This window comes from Fulmarus glacialis, unplaced genomic scaffold (assembly GCF_000690835.1).
Source record: "Fulmarus glacialis isolate BGI_N327 unplaced genomic scaffold, ASM69083v1 scaffold2538, whole genome shotgun sequence".
Classification (NCBI taxonomy): Eukaryota; Metazoa; Chordata; class Aves; order Procellariiformes; family Procellariidae; genus Fulmarus; species Fulmarus glacialis.
The window spans coordinates 1-25,708 of record NW_009227399.1 but is presented as its reverse complement, the minus strand read 5'-3'; the positions used below and the strand labels follow the sequence as shown (position 1 = coordinate 25,708).

At 39.3% G+C, this 25,708-nt stretch overlaps 1 protein-coding gene across 1 annotated transcript in view; it reads right to left on the bottom strand.

Annotated features, from left to right (window-relative positions):
- RLF (rearranged L-myc fusion) overlaps positions 1 to 20,496 on the bottom strand; it is a gene marked incomplete at its 5' end in the record, with an annotated part of 45,776 nt that extends 25,280 nt beyond the window's left edge. Inside the window, 3 exons of the mRNA XM_009583119.1 lie at positions 1,802 to 1,934; positions 13,424 to 13,505; positions 20,342 to 20,496. Of these exons, the coding sequence (XP_009581414.1) occupies positions 1,802 to 1,934; positions 13,424 to 13,505; positions 20,342 to 20,496 (370 nt within the window). The remainder of the gene's footprint in view (positions 1 to 1,801; positions 1,935 to 13,423; positions 13,506 to 20,341) is intronic.
- Between the last annotated feature and the right edge of the window lie 5,212 nt (positions 20,497 to 25,708).

Sequence of the window (25,708 nt, the reverse complement as noted above, 5' to 3'; positions counted from 1 at the left end):
AGGGAATACAAATCTGGCACATTCATTTTGCCTTCTGAGAAAAGAGTAAACTTTAGGTAGGCCCTCAATCTACTTCTCTCTTCCTGTAACATTTTAGAGTTTTATGACTCACAATGATGTGCAGTATTTTGATTTCTTTGAAATGTTATTGAATAACTGGCAACAATTACAGGACACTGAATCCTATGCCCTACATTGTCTTTCACAGCCTTACGTTCTCTCCTACAATCCCCTGCAAATCTTCCATTCCCCAGCCAATTAGTTTGTCAGCAGAAACTTCAACTCAAACTAAAAGCCAAAGGACTGAACAAGCTAGTTCTATTCCATTACTGCTGAAGTCAAGAGGTAGTCTGAATCATGTCAAGGTCCTCCTGCGCAGGAATGAAGAAGTATAGCAGCATTTAGTAACATAGCCATTGATAAAACCAGTCACGTGTGTAAGAAGCAAATTAATCTATAATGGAGTCCACACAGACACATATGAGGAAATCGCTCCTGATGGAATTCACACCAGCCCTCCAGTACAGCTCTTGGCTGGTAAAGGGAGTTTGCAAAGCTAGCTAACTATTAGCCCTCACCTGTACACCACTCTCACAGCAAGGGATTTTTCAATAGCTGAAGGTTTTCAGTAATACGGACCAATTTTGAAATGCAAGTCCTTTTGAGTAGAAATACACTAAGAGCAGCAACCGTGCAACTGGATGGCCTAACAATACTATAAATGAAAGACTCCAAGACAGGACATTAGTATGGAATGCAATTCTTTTCAAGACATGTTAGAGATCGGATTAAATGCTGTTTGGAGTTCAAATGTTTCTGCTATACTATTGAATACCTGAAGTGAAGGTTAGCAAAGACTGCAGTCCACCCTTGGCTGCTTTTTTTTTAATGCTTTCTAGCACAGGGAAGCAACAAATCCTCTCAATAACCTTAACGTGTTTCTCATTTATTTATTAAAAAGTACTAACTTAACACAACTCAAAGAGAGGCTACCCAAAGCCAGCAAGGATTCTGCTATGGAAGAAAGCTTGACTTAAAATCCCTTTTTGTGCTCCTTTAATTTTTAAGGAAGTATTTTAAGCTCTTCTTCCCCTCTGTATTATTTTTAACTTCAGATTACCACTGAGGTAAACTGCGGCCTCGTGTACTGTTAATGGAACAGTTAAAAGAAATACCTGCAAGTACTTAATGATACCAGTAATAGATATGAAAAAATTTCAGTAAGTAAAAGAAGAGAGTTAAAGAGAAGGCATTCAAAAGTTAAAGTGACACTAAAAACTCCTTTTCCTCACCTCTCAATATTTTCTGATTCAAGATATTATTTCCATAGTCTAAACACAATGAGCTTCCCAGCCCACAGCTTAATAAAAGGAAACCTCCACACTCATGACGCCTGTCCACATGCACCTGGACATGAAAGGTGTGGACATACACAATTCCACCCTGTGAAGCATTCAGGAAAACATTTCAAAGCAAGAGTTATGAAGAACAAACCACTTCAGGGAGCAAAATTTCCATATTTATGATGGAAAAAGAAATAACTCTTTTTAAAAATGGAGTTTTAAAATATTCAAACTGATGGATAGTATAGCCCAAGGAGAGATGCATTAGCAAGGACACATTATTCAGAGTGCCAGTGAGACAGTTTCATCATAAATATCATTCAGCAACACATGAATACTACTGCACAACACAATTTAAAATACAACTCTCTTCTGACTTCAAATCACTGGTTCCCCACCAAAACTGCACCAAGTAATTTCTTAATAACCACATATAATCTCTCAAATTACATTCTTACCTTCCTCAGTTTCTACTGGTTGCTGGGATAGAATTTTAAGAAGAACTGGATTTTTCCATACTCCTTCCTTTGTGATATCCACCAATATCTGGAGGTTGTTATTCCCAAATTCCAGTAAAGCATCATGTGAATCCTACAAAAAAAAAAAAAAAAAAAAAGAGTCATTAAAAGTCTTCGGTAAAAACCAAACCAATATAATTTTACATTATCTGTCCTAATATTTGACTGTATTCTAATACTTTCACACCATTCTTCTAAGTCATTACTGTTTTGACATGTTTGTATTGGGATTTTAACAGTACAAAATCCTTTCACTTCTCTAATCCTACAGCAAAACTTCCCAATTTCAAAGTACTGAAAGTTAACTGAAATGACTTAACTCAAAAAGTCTATTCTGCAGTTGTAACTCTTTTGCAATTTTTATGTTTCTCCATGTACACATGTACATATAAAATTACAGAAATTATTGTATGAAAGACAAAGGATGATTTTGTATCAAAGCATTTAGTGCCATTTAAGAAACCAGAATGAAGACTAAACAAAATTAGTAACAAAATGCTGAGAGTGTAAAATTTTACATTTAGTGTTAACACTAGTGAGATGAGCCAGTCAATTCACTTCTCTGAGAATTATTAAAGCTATCACCCACTAGTCTGAGGAAAGTGGGGGGCGGAGGGGAGGAAACATCCTTAAGCTATATAGGAAGCAGTGCAATGGGAGAGGCTTAGAAAGGACTCATCTACCAAAAGGGTGAGGTTGGGGTCATATGAAGATGCAGGTTTCTTGGTAGTTAGAGATGCAAGAAGTCTCAGGGAACTTAAGAAAGAGAAAGCAGAGCACAATATACACAGCAGAGACTGCTGTACAATACTCACAATCCTGACCAAACTAGATCATGAATAATTTCCTTTATTAGGATGAAAATATCATTTTACTGGATACAGATACACCATTTCCTTAGAAAGTAATCCATGTCCAGTGCATTTACTCTAAGATCCAGGGATTTCTCATCCTGACAGTTTCGATGCTGTGAAGGCTAACCCAGAGACTGAACAGGTCTCCAGCTGAAGTTCATCCACCAAACCTGTATACATAGCAGAATACTCAGAGTGATCAAGGCCCTACCACTTCTAATTCTGGAAATCTGAGAAGTGAAGGAAGGAAGAAAAAAAAAAAAAAAAAAAAAGAGATGTTACACATGGAAAGAAGTCTAGAGTCTAACGCAGAAGGAAAAGCAACTGGAAAAAGATTCCAGCACTTAATGTCCCTAGCAGGAAAACCGATCGAGGGTGACTTGCACTGAAAAAATTAAAATATCACCATGCAGAATTTCCTAACTTGACAAATTGAAGCCAACTAACTGTAGGCAATTTGTGGCTCCATGTTCAGTAAAAATGCTTCTCACATCAGTCAGAACACATCTTAAGAATTAGTTTCGTAGGTAACAATGTCCCCTAGTTCTAGTGAGCTGTGTTTTAAGTTGGCAGTACTTTTAACACTATCATTAACCTCAGGTTTGCTTTCGATAGCCTCTGTTGTATCCTCTATATATACTGGAATCAATTCAATGTTCTGAATTATCAGAATCAAATGGGGCTAATGCTATGACCACTGGGAATACCAGAGTAACCAAAGAGCCTTGTATCATGGGCTGTCAAAAGACATCAATAAACTGCATTCCACATTGCAACACCAAGATGTGTTTTTCAAGTTCCTGAGTTACTTTTATAACCAGGTGAATCTGCTACGAAAATACCCAAGACTCTCCCATTAACCATTCACAGTAAAAGGCATCTTTGCATTTAATGATTAGATGCCCTTTAATAAATTAAATATTGATGTTCAATGTCAGATATCAGATGCTAATTTCAGACCAACTTCGATGTTTTGATGTAACTATGTATTTCTTTTCTAATACTGCAGCAAACTGCACTCCATAAATCTCTGCACAGAAGAACATGGATTCAACTCTTGGGCGAAGCATCTACCCACTAAGGAGTGAAGCTTTATTCCCAGCAAAAGATTCATGAGGGGAAAATTACATTCTTGCAGTGAAGGTTTCATTTACATTGACCAATAGCTGTCATAAGTAATAGTCTCAGAAGTTTCTTAAAGGACTCCTCTCGAATAGCTATGAAACTATACTATCAGACATGCTACTTAGTAAATCCCAAATTAAGTGAAGTATAGCTAACACAGGGTTCTTCCCTCCTCACTCACCGATTACATGTATCTGCTCCAAATATACCACAGCATACTTGTGTACTATATGGAATAAACTTGAGTATTACTTCACCACTGAAGTGTGTGTCTAGTGGCAAGTTTATATGGATCCATTCATCCCCTGCACAGTCTGTCAGTCTCTAGAATATGAAACTAAGCATATGGGGCTCTTCAAGGAGTCTATGCATCCAGATGACTCTGGGGCATTCTTCCACTAAACTGGGAACACAGGCAAGTTTAGAAGAAAATCATTCCCAGCAAGTACTAAGTGAAGATTCAACAATCAAAAGGGGACCACAGAAAGATGCATATACTCCTACAAAGCTCATTATAGCAACCACCTTCCTGCTTGCTCATCTAGCACACAATGAATTGTGAAATTTTTAGAACACTGCTTGGTGTTCTGCAATGCAGGTGTTAAGTATCTGTAAGAGATCTTGCTGTCACAAGAAGCTCAGGGAAGTCAAGGAAAAGTAAAGCGTATTTTGCATGTTTCCCTGTAAGCTGACAAGATAGAACAAAATGTATTCCTGATTCCAGAAATTGGTATTATTGTACTCCATAGCTAGGCTAATCTTCTTCCTACACTAGTCATGACATTAAAGTAACATGATGTCCTAACTAACCTTTCAATAAACAGGACTTCCAGCTATAACCAGTCTTTAATGTAATAGGTAAGATGGGAAAGGGGGAAGGAAACAAAAGTTGTCATTGTTAAAATCCTATCTAAGCATTTGCCACCTTCAGCTGCTAATCAGACTTCATGTCTCATAAGGTTTAGTGCTTTACGGGGACTTGGATCTGGGATATCGCAGAGAAGCTGCCAAGGCTTGTCCTCAGACTATCACCACTTGCTGCTCACACACCTGGACACCCATCATACTGCACATCCAGAGTAAATACAAGGCTCTGGGGGCCAGGCTGAAAGACACGAGCATCCATCTGGTTTTCTTCACTTTGCTGAGGAAAATATAAGAGTGGAAGTAAAAGGAAGGCCAAGGAAAGTGTGAGAACAGCTCAATATGACAGGGCATCAAGTAACAGAGGACACTGAAGAAGCTAAGGTACTCAATAAGTTTGCCTCAAGTTTCACTATTAAGGTCTGCACTCTGGCCTTCCTGGTTCCTATGACTAGTAGCAAAGTTGGGGGCAGGGAAGGGGTATGAAGCAGCACAACAGATGAGATGTTAAGACAATCATGCTAGCATCCATGGTACCAAACAGAAGCCAAGGGTGTCGATGGAGATCATGGATGTCACTGCAAGACCAATACTAGCTCTGAAAGGTCACAGCCACTGGGGGAAGGTTCCTGGTGACTGGAAAAAAACACCATGTCCATTTTCAAGAACAAGGGGAGGAGACCCTAGGGAACTACAGGCCAGTCAGCATAACCTGTCCCCAGAAACACCATGGGGCAAATTCTCCTGGAAACCACATCCAGGCACCTGAAGAACAAAAATGTGACGGGGAACAGCCAGGATTTGCCAAGTACAAGTCACATTTTATCAACCTGACTACCTTCTGTGATAACAGGCTACAAATGACATTAGAGTAGTCGGACTTAGCAAGACTTATGACAGTCTCCCACAGTATCTTTAAAACCAAATTGTTAAAATATGGAAAAGTGGACAATAATGCAGGTGGAAAAATCAGTTCAACTGCCAGGCTCGGAAGGCTTGTGACCAGTTGTACAAAACCCAACTGGCAGCTGTCTCCTAATAGCACTTCTCAGGGGTCAACACCGAGCTGACACTTTTAACATCTTTATTAATTGTCTGAATAATGGGACAAATCACATTCTCTGCCAGTCCACAGCTCATATGGAACTCGGAGAGCAGCTCACACTGGAGGGCAGGGTGCCATTCACAAAGACATTCAACAGGCCACAGAACATTGCTGTGAAGTTCAACACAGGCAAAAGCAAAGTGCTGCACCTGGCATAACCCCAAGTATCAGTAGAGGCTGGTGAGCAGCTGGCTAGGTTCCAGTTTGGCACAACTACAGGCCTCTAGGGTCTGTAATTTAAGCGTAGGTCAGCAATGAGCCCTCACTGCAAACAAGGCAAACTATGCTGAACAGCTTCAAACAGCGCATAACCAGGAGGTTGGTGAAGTGTTTATTCCCCTCCATTTGGTACTTTTGAGACTCCACTGGAGTACAACACTCAGTTTGTGGCTGTCCTGTACAACTCATTTGCCAGAGTGGAGCAAGTCCGGCAAAGGCCACCAGAGGGCCTATACAATCTTAGGAAGAGAGGGTGAAGAGGGAAACTTTAGAGCTGTTTTTATCTTCACTATACTCCCCAGTAGGTAGTTGGAGCTGGACTCTTCTTTCTGTCTAGTGAGTCAACAGACAAGTCACATAAAGGGAAATTCTGTAAAGTGTGTGTGTGGGAAGTGTATCAATGTTTAAATATCCTCAACTTTGAAAGGACTACCCAAAGTTTGTGCAATCTCCATTCCTAGAGACACTTAAAATTTGGTGGGGTAGGACCCTAAGCAACCTGATTCAAGATAGCCCTTACTCTGAGTGAAGAGGTGGATCAGATAACTTGAGCTACCTTCCAGCTCCAGCTACCTCACAATTCTTCCACAAAAGACACCTTTAGAGGGCTGCATATTCAATGCCTTTACTAGACATACTGAAAAGCACACTTAGTGGGAGTCAGTGCTTCTGCCCTACACTAGTTCTTCTCTGACTGCAAGAACAAAATCAAACTAACATCAGAAGTGAGTGAAAAAGCACACATTAGGAGTTCTTTCCAAAAGCAGAACTTTAGTGCAGACTTTCATCTTCTAAGGAGCACCAAAGTTAAAAGCCTCATAGCTGAATGCAACAATCAAGCAGTTTTGGTAACTTTAACCATCTCATCTTCCTTAGCAGTACCCAAGATTTTCTGTAAATATTGCCCCAATGTTGATTTTGGTTTTAGATAACTGCTGTAACTGTGTTCCAACTCTTAGCTCCTAGCATACTTGCTAACTAAAATCAATTATTAAAGACTAAGCTACTTCTAAAAATTATTATAAATAAAGTAAATCTAGCAAGTAAACTATCGGTGAGACCACCTCAAAATCAGTTGTTGTTATCAGTAGAAGAGTTGGTGCTAATTTGCAGCTGCAAAGATAGCCAAGTATGATGCTTACAATGATTGATTTCTGGCCTTGAGCCTGAAATGCTACTCACAAGGTCACAGGGGGGAAAAAAAAAGTTTGGAGTGTCACAGGTGCTCCCTGAAAATGCAAGTGACTTTATATGTTCTCAACCAGAGCTCAAACTGCTTTTAACAGCATTGGGAGACTAATACATGAGCTACAACACACAAAGGTTTCAGGCTGTATTTAAGCATTTGAAAACATCACTTAAGCAATCCTTATGCTCATACAGCTGTTCCTCCTCTCAAGTCTTTCCTTCCTGTGCAAGCTGGATCAGGAAACCAAATTCAGCAGAAAGAGCCTCGGGGAGAAGTGGGGGTTTTTTGTTTTGTTTTTAAAAATTAAAGCATGATCAATTCCCCACTTCACACACAGCTAAATGGCATGCCAGTAGAATCTGGCAGGTGAATGACAGACTTAATGCTTAAGTCAGTGCTGCTGCCAAAAGATGCTCAAGTTATAGCTTCAGGTCAGCTTTAAAAGTGTCAGTGGAAAACAACAAACTGATCTAAATTTGTATCTATGAAGTACACAACCACAGTCCAGAGCTTCCGTAAATGGCAGTTATGATCATATAGGAAGTCTACATATATCATTTTATCCTCAGTCTTGAGTGATTAAGAAAACAATTACGGGTGTGCAGGTAGAAGGGATACTGTATCTTACCCACAAAATAAAATACAAGCCCATTTTGACAACCTCTTGTTTTGACCTCTCTCAACTGTATGGCACCATGCATTGAGTCTTTTCAATACAATAGGTTGCCACAGCATCCATTGTGCGTTTCCCTCCCATATACTAACATTACAGCTTTAACCTGTATCAGTCTCAAGTGTAGATCAGGTCATAGATCAAGTCCAAAAACCATCAGCATTTAACAGCCTATGACGTCAAATTTCACCTGGAAGACCGAACTCAATGAGCTTTACTGAGCTATAGCGCTCTGCGAAGGCATTCAGCATGTGTTATGCCTTGGAAAGAGGTGGAACTGACCAGCAAAGCCCTTCTGATCAGTTTGTATCAAATAAAGGCAAGACGTGCCAGGTTCCTCACAGCTATGGCTTGTAAGAGGAGAAAGGGCACCACATCGTTTAAACAGCATGTTTTCTTGAAGAAAAACAACAGCTGAATCAAGAGTTATCAGAAGACCTTTGGTAATCAGCCTACATTTCCTTTAAGAGTATTGTTTATATGTTCAGATTCTTCACAGAGAGCTTCAACAAAGCATTAATAATCAATAAAAATTTAACAATTTTACTGCAAGTCTTGAGTATTTATGCCATTTCCTGGCATCACTTGAATAAAAGCATGTAACTCAGACACTCCCAGCTCTTACTGTTGAGAAAAAGTTTAACAAACATGAGAAAAACAATACCTCTTAATTACCAGTGCTTTACTGTACTTAAGTGTACTGCAGTACTGCAAGAGACATAGCTTTAGGAAGCCACGGAGAGCTCTCAGCACATATTACATATAGCGGTGTCACCCAAATACCTGTTCCAGCAACTCCAAGATATTTATCAGTGAAGAAGATTGAACTACAAACAGGATTTTCAGCTCTGGACAATTCTGAAAGGCAAAGAAAGGGAAACACCAACTCCTGGTTGTATGAACTCACCCTCTCTATTGACAGGACAGGGTTATGCCCATCCTGGGCCCAGCAAGCACTCGCCAACCAACAAGTGCCAAAGACCATACAAGCAGGTTTTGTAATGGCACATTAAACTAGCTGAGATTTGTTGTCTTTTCGTGATACTTATCCCAAGTGCCTCTGGTACTGAGATGCATGTTCTGAGGAGCTAGAAGCCACTGCCTCAGAGAAAGACAGAATAGACCACTTATCTGCTGCCACCACCAGAATGATGTAGCTGACAAAAAAAAAAATTATTATACAACTTGGACAAGGGTGAGGTACTGTTACTGAAAAGACTGTTATCCCTCAGATTATGACATTCTGTGATCCAGACATCCAATGTAAACAATGCTTTCCCAATAGCAACTCTTGCCTAACCTGAGGGCTTCAGGATGAAGTACAGAGCTAGCAGAGCCCAGATCAGTTATAAGGATCATTCACATTTCAGCACCTTTGTATTAAGGGCTGAAAGAAGAACCTAAGAAGGTGAGAAAGAAGGGGCCTATTATACAAATCAGCTGATTTGCTGAGTCAGCAAATTTGAGATTCAGGGCATCAATACTGAAATACCAAATATGAAATTCAACAATGTATGTAGCATAAGTAACTAACTACCAACAATACACTCCACTTCTATCCTAGATGCTTAGCTGAACCTTTCATTATTGGACCTACTGAAGAATACAAGGCTAATACTAATGGAAATATTTACGAAATTCTACTACAAATACTTCAAAAGTCTTTGAAGGAATCTAATGCAAAATTACATATATAGATCTCATTAAGTTAGGACAATACCATAAACAGGTCCTGAGGAGAGGGACACAAAGCATTTCATTCTAGATGAAGTCAGGAAAGGATAATATAGTAAGAGCCTATGAACACAGTTAAAGAGAAAATACGATCCTTGGAACAGTTTATTGAAGATACCAGGATTTTTCAGTCCTGGCAATTTAAAGCGATCAGCAAAAGTTTTCATTTTATGCTTACCCCCACTACACAACTCTTCTAAAGAAAGCATTCATGCTCTTTGTAAGGCCTGAAGGCAACCCTGTTTCGCAATCCATATTCAATTCCCATGACAATACACCTCTACTCCCACTAAAGCCATCTTTGAATGCACTGTTTTATCTTCCTCAACTGGCCAGATTACATCCATCCCCATAGTACCTCTCCACTGAGTTCCCCCCCACTGAGTTCCTCCCCCAGATTAATTAAGTTTACCTGTATCAAGGGCTCTGTTGTAATTCTGCCCCAATCCTTTCACTCGTATTTTACAGCATTTCCCCACCTGTGTCCGCATCCTTTTGCCTGCTGCCACTATATAAAATCTGTGCTGAGACTCCTGCCATACGATCTCACATCTTGTTTTCATTTCGCACAGGCTGCCTCTGGTCTTGCTTAGAGATAAGGAAAACTGGACTCATGGGGGACTGCAGGGCGTAACTACTGTTATTTAGGATGAAAGAACAAACAGGTTCAGAGACCAAATAAAGCTTCTGATAGCCTTTCGTATATAAGCTGGACATCAGTGACACTCCATTTTCAGCTTTAGAATAGTCCCTACACCTTGCTGCTTTGAAATGCTAGCCCCTACCTTTTTCACTCCTGGGATGAAAATTTATTGAAGTTTCACTGACTCTTACTACCTGTGCAGACTGTTATAGAGCAATAATTACTGCAGGCAGATATGAAAGAAATACCTCTGTCCCACATTTGCTGCAACAACCAGTTACATTTGGAGTTATAATCCTCATCAGCCACACTCACCCCTTTTGTTAGGAAAGGAATAAGCACATTCACATCTGCCAATCTGGGGCACGTGCTAATATATGATTTTGTGGTGCTTTGCTACTGGGTTTACCTGGAGATTGGCACATTAACAGGGTCACAGCCTTTAAACCTACAAGTCCTCACATGAGAGCCTATGAGTGATTCCTGTCTAAAGCTCCATATTGCCCTCTGTATGCATACTCCTTCTCTGTTACTCTCTTCTCTGATGACAAGTGGGTTCCTACGGTATTCCAGGACAGGGTACAAATGTTCTCATTCTCATATTTCTGCAAGAGTGCTACTTCAAAATCTCATTAGAAGCACCTGTTTGTAAAAGTCCACAAACTTCTTCAGCAAGGTTTCAGAGTACTACCGTGTTTAATAAGCTTTGCCCAAATCTTCTACTATCTGAACTATGGGGAGCATCAGATGAGTGCTAAACCTGGAAGCCACAGTTTCAAAAAGTCAGTACAAAAGCCAAGTATATTGCTACACCTGGCAGCAGCAGATCTTGAATTTTGCGTTATTTCTAGAAGTTGACATGAGAGATCTGGGCTTGTGTCACCCTTCTACCCCTGGAATTTAACAGTTTCCTTCCAGCCTGAATAAAGTAATCTCATCTGACTAAAGACTTGCTCTCTATTGACAAGAAGTATCAAAGCTCAATCACTTGCTTCAGAAACCTAGAAACGCACATGCTTTTTACATCATAGAAATGAATCTCCTTAGAAACAAGAATTCTCCTTGCAGATCCCTCCAGTTAAAAGCTAGTAATTCTTAGAGCTGCTTTATACCTCTGCTATAATGGGAAAAAGCCTGTATATGCCCTCCCAGACTCTGAATATGACAGAACATCTTGTTTCAGGTCTAGGCCACCTCAGTTACAAACTTATTACATGCTTTTTAGTGTATGATAAGCTCATAATGCTTAGGGGAGACTTTGTCACCATGTTCCAGTATTTAAAGGGTGACTACAAAGAAGATGGAGACTCCATTTTTACAAGGAGTCACATGGAAAAGACAAGGGGTAACGGGTACAAGTTAATCCTGAGGAGATTCTGATTAGACACAAGAGGAAAATTTCTCACAATGAGAGCAACCAGCCATTGAAATAATCTCCCCAGGGAAGTGGTGCATTCCTCAACATTGGACACTTTTAAGGTTGGGCTGGACAGGGTGCTGGGCCATCTTTTCTAGACCGTGCTTTTGCCAAGAAAGGTTGGACCAGATGATCCTTGAGGTCCCTTCCAACCTGATATTCTACAATTCTATGATTCACTCCTCTTTATCCAATGATGACTGGATTAGAATTTAAGACCTACCTTGGAAACACGAAGTTTCAACTTCTTCTATCAGCCCTAACACAAAAGATGAACCTGTGGCTGACCACCCTTATTTGTGGCATCCCCACAAATGAATGGGTTGGGAGCACAGACCTAGCCTCTGCAACACCATGACTAATAGCTACAGACTATGTGTAATAGATGGCATAGCTGGGTATTGTCAAAATAAATTGATATACCTTCAAACTTGGTTCCGGAGTGCTGCAATGTCCACTATGATCTGCCGTAGTCACTAAGGGAGTCACAGGACTTACGCACCAGCACTCAAAGGACAAATCTTTGACACTACTAAGACCATAGGATTTAAACTATACCTACTGCACTTCTTTCTACTACCAAGTACATGCCACACCCAACTGCTTTTAGGATTGCCACGATAGTAAGTATTCCATGGTATTTCAGGAAAAGGAGGTCTGTCCACACCTGAAGTCACCAGTCACAGACTGCCTCTGTCCCTTCCACTACTAGCAGGACTACAAAGCTCTACTAGTCTGTTTCTCTCAGTTTGAAGTGCCAGGTTTATTCACCTTCAGCCTACTGAAGAATTTCTGCACCTGCAATTTCCCTGACTGCAGGTGAAACAAAAGTAGAAACTCCTTCAGAACCTCTACACCTACATCTTCAGAGCTACTGCAGCAGCAGCAGCCAAGCCTCAAGGACTGAGGAAATCCCTGGTCATAGGGGTATAAGGTCTTGTGATAAGGTCTGCACAAGGACAGCTGCAAGGTCTAAGTTCACTTCCTTCCAAAGTCTTCACTTCAGTAACTTATAACTGATATTAGCTTCCAACTTCATCAGTCTCAGTTAAAGTCAGAACAGGCAATAGCAGCAACAGATCAGTTCCTGGTCCTGGGAGGGTCTATCAGTATAAACACAGTAAGACTACCACTCCTGTCTTTCAGCTCCATGAGGAACACAAGTTCTTGCAGACAGCTAGGTACTACCTGCAGACTAAAACCTTGAAAACATCTCTTCTTCCTACATAGTCTACAGTAGCCATCTTCATTTGAGTGTAGGAATAGTAATATTATGAGCTTGTTTCAGCATCACCTCAGAAAAAAATTCTAGGAACCACCTGACTAAAGACCTGTCCTACTATTGTCATCTGTCTCAAATCAGGTATAGACACTAACTTGCCATTCAGATCTCTACAAAAGCTTTTTCAGTCATCTTCAAAGTAATACTTCAGAGCTGTTAAATTGTTCCATCTAACTCAGTCTTTCTCTCACACAAACCATTAGACAGATCAAGATTTGCTACGGTTCTCTTGCTGCAGTTGCCATTGGTTGTGTAGTTATAAATCTGCTGTTGGGCCTAAGGCTGCCAATACTGTTGTTGCAGTTAGTCTTTTGCTGCTCAGAAATTCTTGCTGCCTAGATAACAGCAACGCAGGACAGGTGGAATTCAGGGGAAAGGTAGAAGACAAGGAGCACAACTTTTTTTTTTTTTTTTTTTTAAATACGTAAACTGGAAGAAAGAAATTCAGAACACTTACCTGCATGGACTGATGGAATCCTAACCACACCTCATGTGGCAATTCACTCTCAGGAATTGAAAGCAGTAGCTCGAAACAACTCCTGAAAAAGTAAGAGGCAAGTAAGCAAGCTTCCTGAACACATTCTGTTGTTACATTAAATAACATTTGTGGCACATATTACTTAGCATTCAGATAAGAAATCACAGTAATATTGAAACATGTTTGACTGCACAGATCAGTTAAAGTCCCAGAATCAGGCATGAGTCATCATATGGAAATAGTGCTCCTTTTTACTATGCACAATCTTGCTAGGATAAGATTGCAGCTACTTTTATAATCCAAGATAGTCTATTCAATGTGGCTCAGGAACATTGCTTTACAGAATTTCTGCTCCTTCCTCTCACAAAGGAATCCTAATACCCATTCTGAATAAATCTCATTTGACCCTAGCATGGTCTCTTTGCCTAGAGTGAGAATGAATGCCAGCTTTACCTAACTTAAAGTTTCAGTGCTGATATATATAAGAAAATAAAACTAAAGAAGAACAGCTTGACAGAAGACAACACATGCATCAGCACAGAAATGGACCTAGAGAACAGATCCCTAACAGCATCCTAAAAGCAACAGACTGACAAACTATGTCAAGAGGTGCATCAGCACAGAAATGGACCCATAGAACAGATTCCTAGAAACACCTTACGATTCTCTGATAGCATGGAGGTGGGGGGAGGAAGCATTTCAAATACCTACGGTGCGAACTGCAACAAGCTCAAGAGCTTACCAAACCAAAAAAAAATCCCACCCACATTGACATACATATCAAAGATGTTCAGGTTAAAGTCAGAGTTAAGCACATCAGATTGTAAAATTCCCAGTTCATTAATTCAGTGAGCTACTGTATTTGTGTAGCTCAGTTATCTACACAACACAGATGGAGAACATCCCCTTATTTCTTCATTAAGCCAAGCTCCTGCTTAAAAATAGAACACTAGTCACCCAGTCTTGATTTTATACCCAGGAAAGTTTGTTACATCCCATTTTCAACTGTGTCAACGATTAATGTTACTATGAGTCAGCCCCATCACAGTGGCATGTGAACCTCTGCTGTGTATCGTTTTCCAAATGAAAATTCAGCAAAGTGAGAAGGGGTCAGAAAATTTTAACATCTCCGAAATATCCAGCAAATTTGAGACCTATATATTCCATACATAAGCTCAGATTCCAAAAACAGAAGGGGGGGAAAGCAAGACCTACTTGATATTCCCTCATTTAGACCATCAGGTCAACGCTACCCCTTTTCAGAAACAAAAAGGAAATCACTGTATGTATTTAGCACATCCATCTCATTTCAGGGAAAACTCTTAAGAGAAAAAGAATCACTGTTTCCTAGGAGACAAACCAATGGCAGTATACAGCCTACATTGTTCTCAAATAAGGGCTATCTAACCTTGTACAGGACATATGGATTACCTAAACCCCAATTGCTGCACAGAACAATTTGACTTAATCAAACTAAATGTGTTAACTGACACTGTCTAGAGATTCACAAGATTCACACACAGCAAAAGTGTTCTCATAAATCATGACAATATAAGGAAAGAAAACTGGTCTAAGACTCCACATATAATAAATGCACTGAATAATTGCTATAAGCTACACCTACATTGTTACATAGTTCCAACTCATGTTATTTTTTCTTCAAAACCTCCACTCCCAAATATTAAATAGAAGAATGACAGGACAACACATTCAGTCTTACCATACAAAGAAGAGCTGAGCTTGGGGAAGGGGAAAAGGAAGAGATGACCATAACACAAACATGAATTTCAAAACTGCTTAGTACCCAAAAAGAATGCCTTTGCTTCTCCCCTTCCTCCTGACTTTTCATAAATACATTGAACAGTTACCTGCAAAATGCTATGCCTAATCAGTTTTTAGTCAGATTCAGCAGTCATATAAATAAACAAGATCAAATGGACAAATACTGAATTAACATCTGGCCATCCTTTTCACATTTCAGAAGTTTGCATTCACTGCCCAATCCTGTTCCTTTAAATAGAGCTTTAGACCTGCAAAAGCTCTAAATGCTTCTATTAAGACAGGCAGAAAATATGATAGCCTTCATCACTGTCATTCAGTAATTATTCACGTCATCAGGCACTAGAATCTCAATCATTACTATGCCCATGAAAAAGTGGGCAACAGGATCACCAGATATTCCAACTGTCATAGGTCTCAATATTATAAAATAATCAGGACTTACTTTTCCCTTGTACTCAAGCTTGGCAATACAAGTTAATTCACTAGTCCAGATGTCTAGACCCAGGTGGTTGCTACTAGACTATCAAAAACAACTTTACAGAGTCTCACAGCAGCAGAACTCTATTTTAACATAAGCAAACAAAAAACCCCACCACAAAAAAAACCCCAAAAAAGTCACTAGGTGTGCATCCACTTTTCATGCATGTCATACAGAGACTCTTTTCTTCATGGTCAACGTGCTTTTGAAAAGCCTTTTGATGCACACCTCATTTTCAGACTTAAACAGAGTCAACCAATCCTATCTACTTCCACTCTTTTAATTCCTAAAAGTACTTCTCCTAGAATATTACTTTTTCATATATATGATATTGGTTATATAAAATATCAGGTTTAAAAAAAATGGCAAAGCAAGGTTTTACAAATCATTTTTCTGTACTTAACCCTTAAGGTGCTACTTGGACAGTGAAAAAAATCTGAAATTAGATTTTCAAAGCATTGTGTATACAGAGTGAGATGACAGTCTACGAAGACAAGAGGGCTGAATTTATGCCTCAAGAGTTATCATCTATTGCAGTAACACAGGACTGAGCTGAACCAAGAACCGAAAATTCTTTTGTTGTGAGTCCTTAAGTCTTCCTCGGGATCCCAACACCAAGCACTCTAGTTTGGAAATCACTCCATGAGAAATCTGGAGCTCCAGGTGTGTAGCCACCACGTAAAACAACTTACAGCACAACTGCAAAAGTAATATCCAGGATATTCCAATTGCAATTTCCTTGGCAGAAAAATAATTAGAATTTGAAGTCAACTGCCTAAGTTTTTGTTATAAGAATTGACTCAAACACACAGCTGCATAAAGACTAGCCAGCGTTTCCTACTGGCAAGGGGGAGGAATGGCCATTTAGCTTAATTCTTCCTTTTGGTCCTTATTATACACCACTTCAAAACGCACCTCTATCCCTGAAAGCTCATTTCCTTCCTCATTGTAATGCAACTAAATGGAATTTAGGTATCATGGCTAAGACCACAAATCAAAATACTAGGATCACTTCATGAAGTCAAGCCTTTCTACCCCACTCTACCCCACCACAATACCTACCTGCACAAAACTTAATTCAATTTTTGCAAATAAACTGTAACGGGTGCTCAAGTGCTTCCATTATTAAAAAAATCATCCATCTGAAACACTCAACTTCAAAATATCTTCTAGGAGAAGGTCTCCTAGATTTGAATTTCTTTATTTTGGAAGGAATAATTCTAGGCAAAAATCAACACATTATTTGCACACAATTATTCTGCAATCACTTTATACCTCATTCACTATTATTTTAAGATAGAAATTTTAAAAAGTAAATTTTAAAAGCTTTCAGAATTGTGTTCATCTTTAGATCGTATTAGAAAACTTTTCTTATCCTAAGCTTCTTGGAGTTAAAAAGATGACTAATTATACATTGGATGATCAGCAGGTATAGTTCACCTGTTGCCAGGAATTATCTTGCATTTTTTAAGAGTTGAGTTAGCTCTTAATGATAGACGGTGAAGTGGTAAATGCAAGTTAGTGAATCAAATTACAACAGTTTATTAGGTTGAGAAATGCTTTATTAGATAGACAAAGCAGCGAACCGTCACATGTGCCTCCTCACAGAGGTGTTATGGAAAGCAAGCACACTCTTCCTGGAAGCAAAGCGTGTTAGACTCAGTAGGTACAATCACTAGGTGAGATACAGCTCAAGAAGTTTGAGGTAGACCGGTCTCATCAGCTGAATCCAGTTTTGCTACTTATACCAGAAGACATTCAGATCTCCTTTCTCTTTCTATGGTTGAAAAAGCATATAAACACCTGCTCGAAAATGTAGAAGTGGCAACTCCCTTTCAGACCAGTGCCATCACAGCAAACAGGAAAAAGTAGAAAGCAGTCAAATATTAGCTACTGGCAAACACAATGTGAACTAGGAACAATTCTTTCTACTTTTTTTAACTTTAATCTATTAATCTTAGGACCACACAAACCATTTTCAGATGGAAGTAAAATTTTCTTACTGATGGTAACATGAATGGCACCTTCCCCTTCACACAGTATCCTCAGAAAAAAAGCACTCACAGAAGCTCGAGTGAACAATCACCTTCAAGGGCTTCCTAAGATTTACAAGGATAGCCAGCTAACCAAATCTCGGTGAAAGACACCTTTGATATGGCTAACTCTTTATTAATTCTTCTATAGAGGCAATACCTTTGGTATAGTAATATTGGGGGGTGAGGGGAGTATGTTGTGCTTTGTGGCTGTGGAAACAAGCAGTCTGAGTTCTACTTGACCAAAGCAGGTATGTCCCTTCACAGCCATGGCCAAGAAGAACATTCCTGTTCCCCCACAATCATTTGCCAAACCTGTGAACTACAAGAGCAACCACTCCAAGCTTTCCTTTTATTTCCTAAGGTTAGACAGTGGACAAGGTCTCACACTGCATCAGCATCATGTTTCTCATGGGGGCACAGTCTCTATGTTATCTCAGATTTAATGTGAACACACAATTGACCTGGTCAGGTGGCAGGGAGGCCACAGTATACTGAGTTTTGCTGTTACTGGCTCATCCCGCTGAGAAGGACGTCAGGAGGAGGAAATTTTTCCCCCCTTCTCCAGGAGGGATGTTGGAAGGGAAGGAGGATTTCAATAATAAGTAGAGTACTTTTGCTTTAAAACAGGAAGCTTGCTCTTTTCATTTCTCATCAGAGTTCAAGTCTGAAAATACGTAGCGTGTACGACAGCTGTGGGTAACCCAACTGTCTCCCCAAAAATCACAGTTACATGGGAACAGTACGCTTTCACATCCCTAACCAGGTAACAGTCTTCGTCCCTCATGGAATTTAATTTTTATCTGTAATTGCCTGCTCTAACTTCTCTCTCCCTTCCTTGGAAACTCTTATGCAAAAGAAAAACATGGGAGAGTTCAGTTAGGTATGCCATTTACCTCACGCTATCTGCGACCTCACTCATTGTCTTTCTCATTCTTTAGATTCCTCTCAAATGTAATCATAACAAGAACAGGGGAGATTTCAACAAGTCAGCCTCTCTACTGTCCTCCACCACAAAGTTTTTTGAATATACAAGCAACAGCAAGCAAATTCCTTACACTAAAAGACAGAAGAAACCATATCAGCAGAAGCAGAATATTCTGATTTTTCTCAACAAGAGAAGAGCAATTTTGACACAGAATTGGGATTCCCACCCCAAAGCATGTAACAGTGGCAAAATATATAGCAAGTACTCCAGGTACAGGTGGCCTGCATACAAAGACAGTGAAAGACAAACTTTTTAAGTGACATGAGTAGGAAACAGCAGAATACACAAGCCAATTAATGATAATATGATGAAGATGAGAATACTCTATCCATAAAGGGACAGTCTGCAAAAGCAATTAAGATATTTTGCCAAAAATATATGTATTATGTACCAGGTAAATGATTTAGCAGTTTAAGTCTTCAGTTTCCATATTAAGAAGTGAAGACAGATTTTTCCTGACTTCATGTGTTTTCCCTTCTTGACAGAAAATTTAAAAAAAGGGAAAAAAAAGAAAGACAAAAATCACTCCTAGTTCACATATTTCTCATAACCCCCCCAAAAAAAAATATTCAAGGCATCATATGGAGATACCTGGTTCTGAGCTGTTGATTTATATTGCAAGTTAGTACACTACAAAAAAAGCATTTGACCAAGAGTTCATTGCAAAATCCTTCTCAAAAAAGAACATTTGACTTCAGACCACAAAGCAAGTAAGCTACTGATAACAAAGAAAAAACAGCCCATTGAAAAACTGTCACAGAATTACTTTTATTCTACGATGATCTTTATATTCAAGGTTCTAGATCTTCACCCACCCCCCTCGAATGAAACCTTTCAGCAAGGAATGACCAGCGCATCAAGTTATCCTTCTCAGACTAACGGTAGTAACTGATTATACTCCAATGTATGTGAAAGCCCTCAGCCTACACTCTCCAATTAGAAATAGCTGCTTTGCACTTAAAACAGACTTGGAAGAACTATAAATTATTCCAACTTAGGTGATGGACTGTAAAATAGTTCTCTCTTTTGTCTGAAGAATTGCTGTGCATTAAGTCATGTCTACAGACAATTGTCAAAAAGCTCAGGTTGAATTACTCTGTTTTGCTATCCTATAGCAACAGCCCACATGCACAACTTCGACTGCCATAAATACAAAACAGCTTATCCTTTTCAGAAAGGGACACGTTCAGAACTACCTTGCATTACAGGTGAGAGGACACATGAAAGCAGCATCTGCAGAGCATCTGGTTTATTAATCCATGCATGAAGGTCTAATATTAAAGCTTCTGCTTAATGAGGACCACACTAAGCTTTTTCTACAGAAAACGATAGTAATTTTCAGAATGTTTAAGAAAGAACAGAACCTTCCTAATATCTGCACGATTACCCAAATACAGAAGAACAAAGCCTTACCACTTGTTCACATTAATTAACAAAATGCTCAAGTACATTTTTGTGGCATGATTTAACAAGTACTAAAGAGATTTACTAGATAATAAATCATAAATACAGTTGTCAAATTAAGTATTACACTATTTCAACAATTTGCCCTTTCATTTATAAAGTACAGTCCTTTTCTTTTTTTTCAAATATTAATGTACCAACTTAAAACTTACAGCACTAGCCTGCCAAGTACCAAAAGAACATCTTCACATTCTGTAGTCAAGTAAGGTCGTGCATTAGCAAAGCTTTGGATGGAGATTCGATATACTTCCAAAAAAGGCAAAATATGTTCCGATGCACCCCGACTGCCAGCATACTGAAGTAGTGTCTGAAAGAAAATGAGTTATCATTAGAAGTTCTAATAACAAACTTTTGTTTAAAAAAACAAATATCAATATGCATATACAGTGGAAGAATTCTGGAAGTGAGAAGTTTTTACTCTAAAAGAGATTTAAAAATGATAGCTCTTCTCCTCAACAGAAGTTCTCCCTTTTATTAAAAAATATTTTCACTTATTTTATTATTTTGATAGAGTTATCAGAATTTCTACTGGGGACCAAGCTAGGTGCAATTGGCAGAAACATGAACTGTTAAGTTAAAAATTCAGGGAGAAGTTCTGCACTCAGATTCTTTTGTACAACTGCCATGGAGACAGAACCACATAAGTAACACTGGAATCTTTATTACTAGTGAGAATGCAGAAAAATAGGCAAGAAGTTCAAGATTAAGAACATTATTCCAGCTGTAGTATTTTCAAGATACATGCATTACCCATACAGCAAACATGAAGCCATTAGAAGGGGATACAAAACCCAGATCAGACCCTTACGTAGTAATTTTTCAAATGCAAAATTACCCTAGATTTTACTACTTGACCACAGCAATCCTACATTATTCAGGCACAGAACTGAAGAAGCAATGTAAAATCCAGCCAGTTTTAAGAGAAATCAAAGTAAGTTTCAAAAATCAGCACAGGGACGAGAGTAGTATCTCCCAGCCTTTTTAAAACTTCACTATACTACCATGTTATTTCCTACAGGTTATAAAGTAAAACTGAAAGCAAGCAGGGCACTGAGCTAAGGACACCTTAGCTCTACTGACAGCTTGCTTCACAGGTAACATCCCTTCTGTGTATGCACACCCTCCTACAACTCCTGACCAGTATGCTTGTGTTCTTACCAGTTACAATCCCTCTCATGTTGCACCCTCCCTAGACCAAACAAGGTACCAATCTTGATTAAGGCCAGCTGTGAAGAAAACAAAAAACAATGAAAAAGACTGTGCTTTGTGGAACTCCTAGGGCCAAGACACTATGGAAAAAAAGTTCAGAGTTCCCCACCCTATAATTCCATACAAGCCAAATTGTCCTAAGAGGATGATCAGGTCATATCAGGCTTCGAATCACTCACTTCAAGTTGGGACTCTGACACAACCAATTTATTTTAACACCTTAAACAAACACATGGTCATATCAGATTATGACTGGAAGGAGGACAGTACTGAACAGAGCCTACAATGAGCTTATTAAAACCAAGTGCAGTCATTATAATGGCCTTCTAAAACGAAGCCTAACTTCCAACACAGCAAGAAATAAGTGGCCAGCCACACACTATTTTGTGGACTATCCAGTGTTATGTCAGTGACCTAATCATACAATACTAGTCCTAGGGTAAAAAAAAAAAAAAAAAAAGCAGACATTCACTAGACTGGCACAACCATGTGTGATATTTAAGAAGAAAGAAAAATCCATTAAAAAATACCATCTAAGAATCAGTAAAAATCAAGACCATTTTGTAGATCATTCTCCTAGAACTCAGTATCAGTAATACAACTACTGGGTGAATGGAAGTTACAAACTCTCCAAAAAACCACACAATATTAATAGTTATAAAGATGTAAGGAGGGTGGGGAAAGGGGAGATTGGAAGTTTACAGAAATCATCCTTAAACACAGCACAAAGATCATTAGCAGAAGCAATGAATGACTAGTAACTAACCAGTCTAAGTGCTTCTCTAACAGGTTAATGAAGGTTTTGATAATATAACTCAAATTATATATGGCATTAGAAGCATTAAATTACATTCAAAGGCTGTCAAGCTGGAATCCCTAGAGATACTCAACTGATGACTATCCTAAAGTCATCTGTTTAGTAAACTCAGTAGTAACACTATCATTATAGTGACTACAGAAATAGAAGATCAAACATACAAATCTCTGCACTTTTCCAAAAATACATCCATTAAAACCAATCTATTTAAAAAGCCAAATCTAGTACTCAGTTATTTTGACAGACACTTAGATCATAAACTATCTGGTCTGTGTAAACCATAAAACATGGTAGAATATTTCCTAAGATTAAATAAACTTCCTAGAAAACTACACTGCACCCTTGCTTGAGTGCAGTCCTAGCACTGAGATCAAAGTCTTGCAGCTAATGTTAGCAATTCGTTGAGTAGCTATTTATCAGAAACTTCTCCCCAAATAGATAAGCAATGATGGTTTCAGTGTATAAGACAGATTCAAGGCAAAAGACTTACTAATAGCTTGAACTTCAAAGATATGGAGTTTTGAACATTATTATGCTATTAGTATTAGCATACTGACAAATAAGCAAAATGCAATAACTGTATTACAGAGGCTCTTCTGCCCTTCTGCTATTTCACAAGCAATATAAGTAGGAGTTTTAGTAGTCCACTACAGACTTTTCTCGGCAGTCTATACACAAGATAAAATTAGACAATTTTTAACTTGTCAGAAATACATACTCTACATGCTTAACGAACAGTCAAGTAACAATATTATAAGCAATTACTACCTTACAGGCTAACTACCTGAAGAGAGTATTCAAACATTTTAAGTCTGGTTAACACACATCCACTTACACTTTATTCTGTCCTCCTTCCTTTGACTACAGTAACACATTTAATGGGTGAGTGGGTGAGAAGAGCAGAGGCCACACACATCCACCTACTGTGTAATCTACAGACCAGCCTAGGTCCTCAACACTGCATAGATTCTCATGTCCTGCAATGCTGGAATACCTGCTTAGCTGCATTTCTTCTGAAGAATTTTTTGCTCAGAACCAATTTAAACATATCCAAGTTGCCTGACCTGTTATTACAGCTTTAAGTCTCTGTTTAAGAAAAAAACATCCACCTCTTCTTAAACATACCTGACTGCAATTGACAGTCCTCAACTGTGTCACCTTTAATAATTTCAGAAAGCCAACAGGTGCTGGGTATTGGCAGATGGAATGCTTTGATGTCGTACAACCTCTGCTTCACCGATAACAGTTCTTTGTATTTACGATAGCACAATCCCAAACACACATACACACTGTTCACTCTAGTTGGCTGTTTGAGTACATATTGAGCTCCCCAACAGACATGTTTTTCCTAAGATGAATATGCAAAGCATTCACGCTTGTACAATATAAAGTTGCAGAGTCAACCCACTATTTAGGCTTCATGAGTTTCTTTGTTGTGTTATCCTGGACACCAATCTTACGCCCCTGCTCAAAAATATGGATCTTCAAGGAAATTGTGCCATCCAGCATCACTCTCAGGAAGAGCTACTGGAAAGCTGCACATGGCAGCACAAGTTTATATGCAGTAAAACACAGCACCCAGACAGCTCAAAGCATAGGAAAGCTACTGATTTGGTTCACAATTTGCTGTGTCCCAACAGCCTCGGTAACTTCCACTGCAAAACAGAGCACCTTTCAGGACCACACCACACATGTACACACAGGATGGCAAGTCTATCGCTGCCCCAGAACATTTCAGCTACCCTCATCGCAACTAGTTCCCAAGATCATATTTAAGCTCAGTTAAATTCAGCTTCTCTCCAAGCATGTTCTGCTGTAGCTTAATAAGCTCGTGACAAGATACCAGTCAAGTCGTTAATACAAAATTAAGTTGAGCTCCTTAAATTTCACTTAGGGGCAGACCTTAAGTTATTTTTAAGTTTTATCACTCAAACTCTGTGCAACATTCACAAACATGCCCAGTCAAAAGGGCAACATGTAAAATTACACTGTAACCACAGTGGTTTGATGGCACAATGACATCACAAATTCATGCTCCATGGAAGTTACTGCATGACAGACTAGCAATTTCATGTTTTCCACTGTACCTCTTGGTCTACAGTCATTAGAATCAGAAACGTCCCACACTGATGGCAACCCAAGACAGATCTTTTTCATTTTTATCTGTACTATCTATCACAGTGTTCTAAAACTACCATTCAATAACAGCACAAAGACCTAAAGAGGTCCCTTGTGGGGCAGGGTTGAGAGGATTTTTTCGTTTGTCTGTTTGGTTTTTAGGTAGCAGAACGGTTTCCTACCAAACTCCATTGACCAAATACTCTAAAGCTTTATCTGTACCAAACTAATCTGGGCGACTGGACCTCTACATGTACTGATCATCTTGACAACCTCTACTAAGTGTTAGCTGAATATTTGTTTCAATGTTCTGATGCAATGAATGCCACTAGAAACAATTTTAGCAAAACCTGAAACATAGAGAAAGTCACACGCATTATACTGGGCTCCGTGTAAATGCAAGGTCACTGATCTTAACAGTATGCTTAAGTTGGGACACACACAACAGTATGCAGCAGCAGCATCCTACAGTTGAGAAGCAAGAGTTTTGAAACCTAACAAATAAACTCCTCCTGTTGTTTCAATAAGTGATGAGCTAAACATCCTCCCAGAACAGTATGGCAAAGTACACAACCTGTGGATGTAAAATGGAAGACTGTGAAGGGTAATATCACTTATCTATAATGTACCAATAGGAGTTTTTGTCTCGTTTGACATCTGATTTTGCCATTCACCATTCAAATACAGTGGCTGTATCAGCTGAGGTGTGGTTAAACTAGCTTGTAAAACTGATTTTTTAATTTTATTTTTTATTTTAGAAGCCACAATCTCTTCAGATTCAACATGGACAGCTCTCCAACCCAGCAACCTAACAATTATTCAACCTCAGAGCTCACAGTAAATGATGCTGTGAAGCATCAGTAAATGAAGCAAAAACTAATTAACCACTGAAAGAGTTTATTTAAGAATAAGTTATCTCCATCACTGCGACTTCAATCAAGTTCAGCTCTTCTTCTGGAAGTTAGCAGCTCGATTCAGAAATTGCTGATCCTTAGCCTGAGTTGCATTAAAGCAAGTATTCAGACAAGATCACCGGACCACTGAAGCTCATTCAGTGACTTAACTGAACCGCAGGCCTTCACAAACCAGCAAGCATTGCTTATTGCACAGCAGATCTCAATCAAGGCAGAACACATAGTTTTGATCCCGAGACAGGTAAAGAACAGAAAAGCAGAGGTCTAGGAACCGAGCCAAGACCGCACTGAGAAAACGCGGTTTTCCCCCCGCCTGCCCCAGAGAACCTCCCAGGGGCTAGCAGCTGTCCAGGCCCGAGGCGCTGCCAGAACCCAAAGGCGAGCGGCTCCCTCGGTGCTACGGGCCCGCCCCGAAGCTGGCAGCGGAGCGCCCACGGGGACACCCTTCCGGCAGGGCGCGC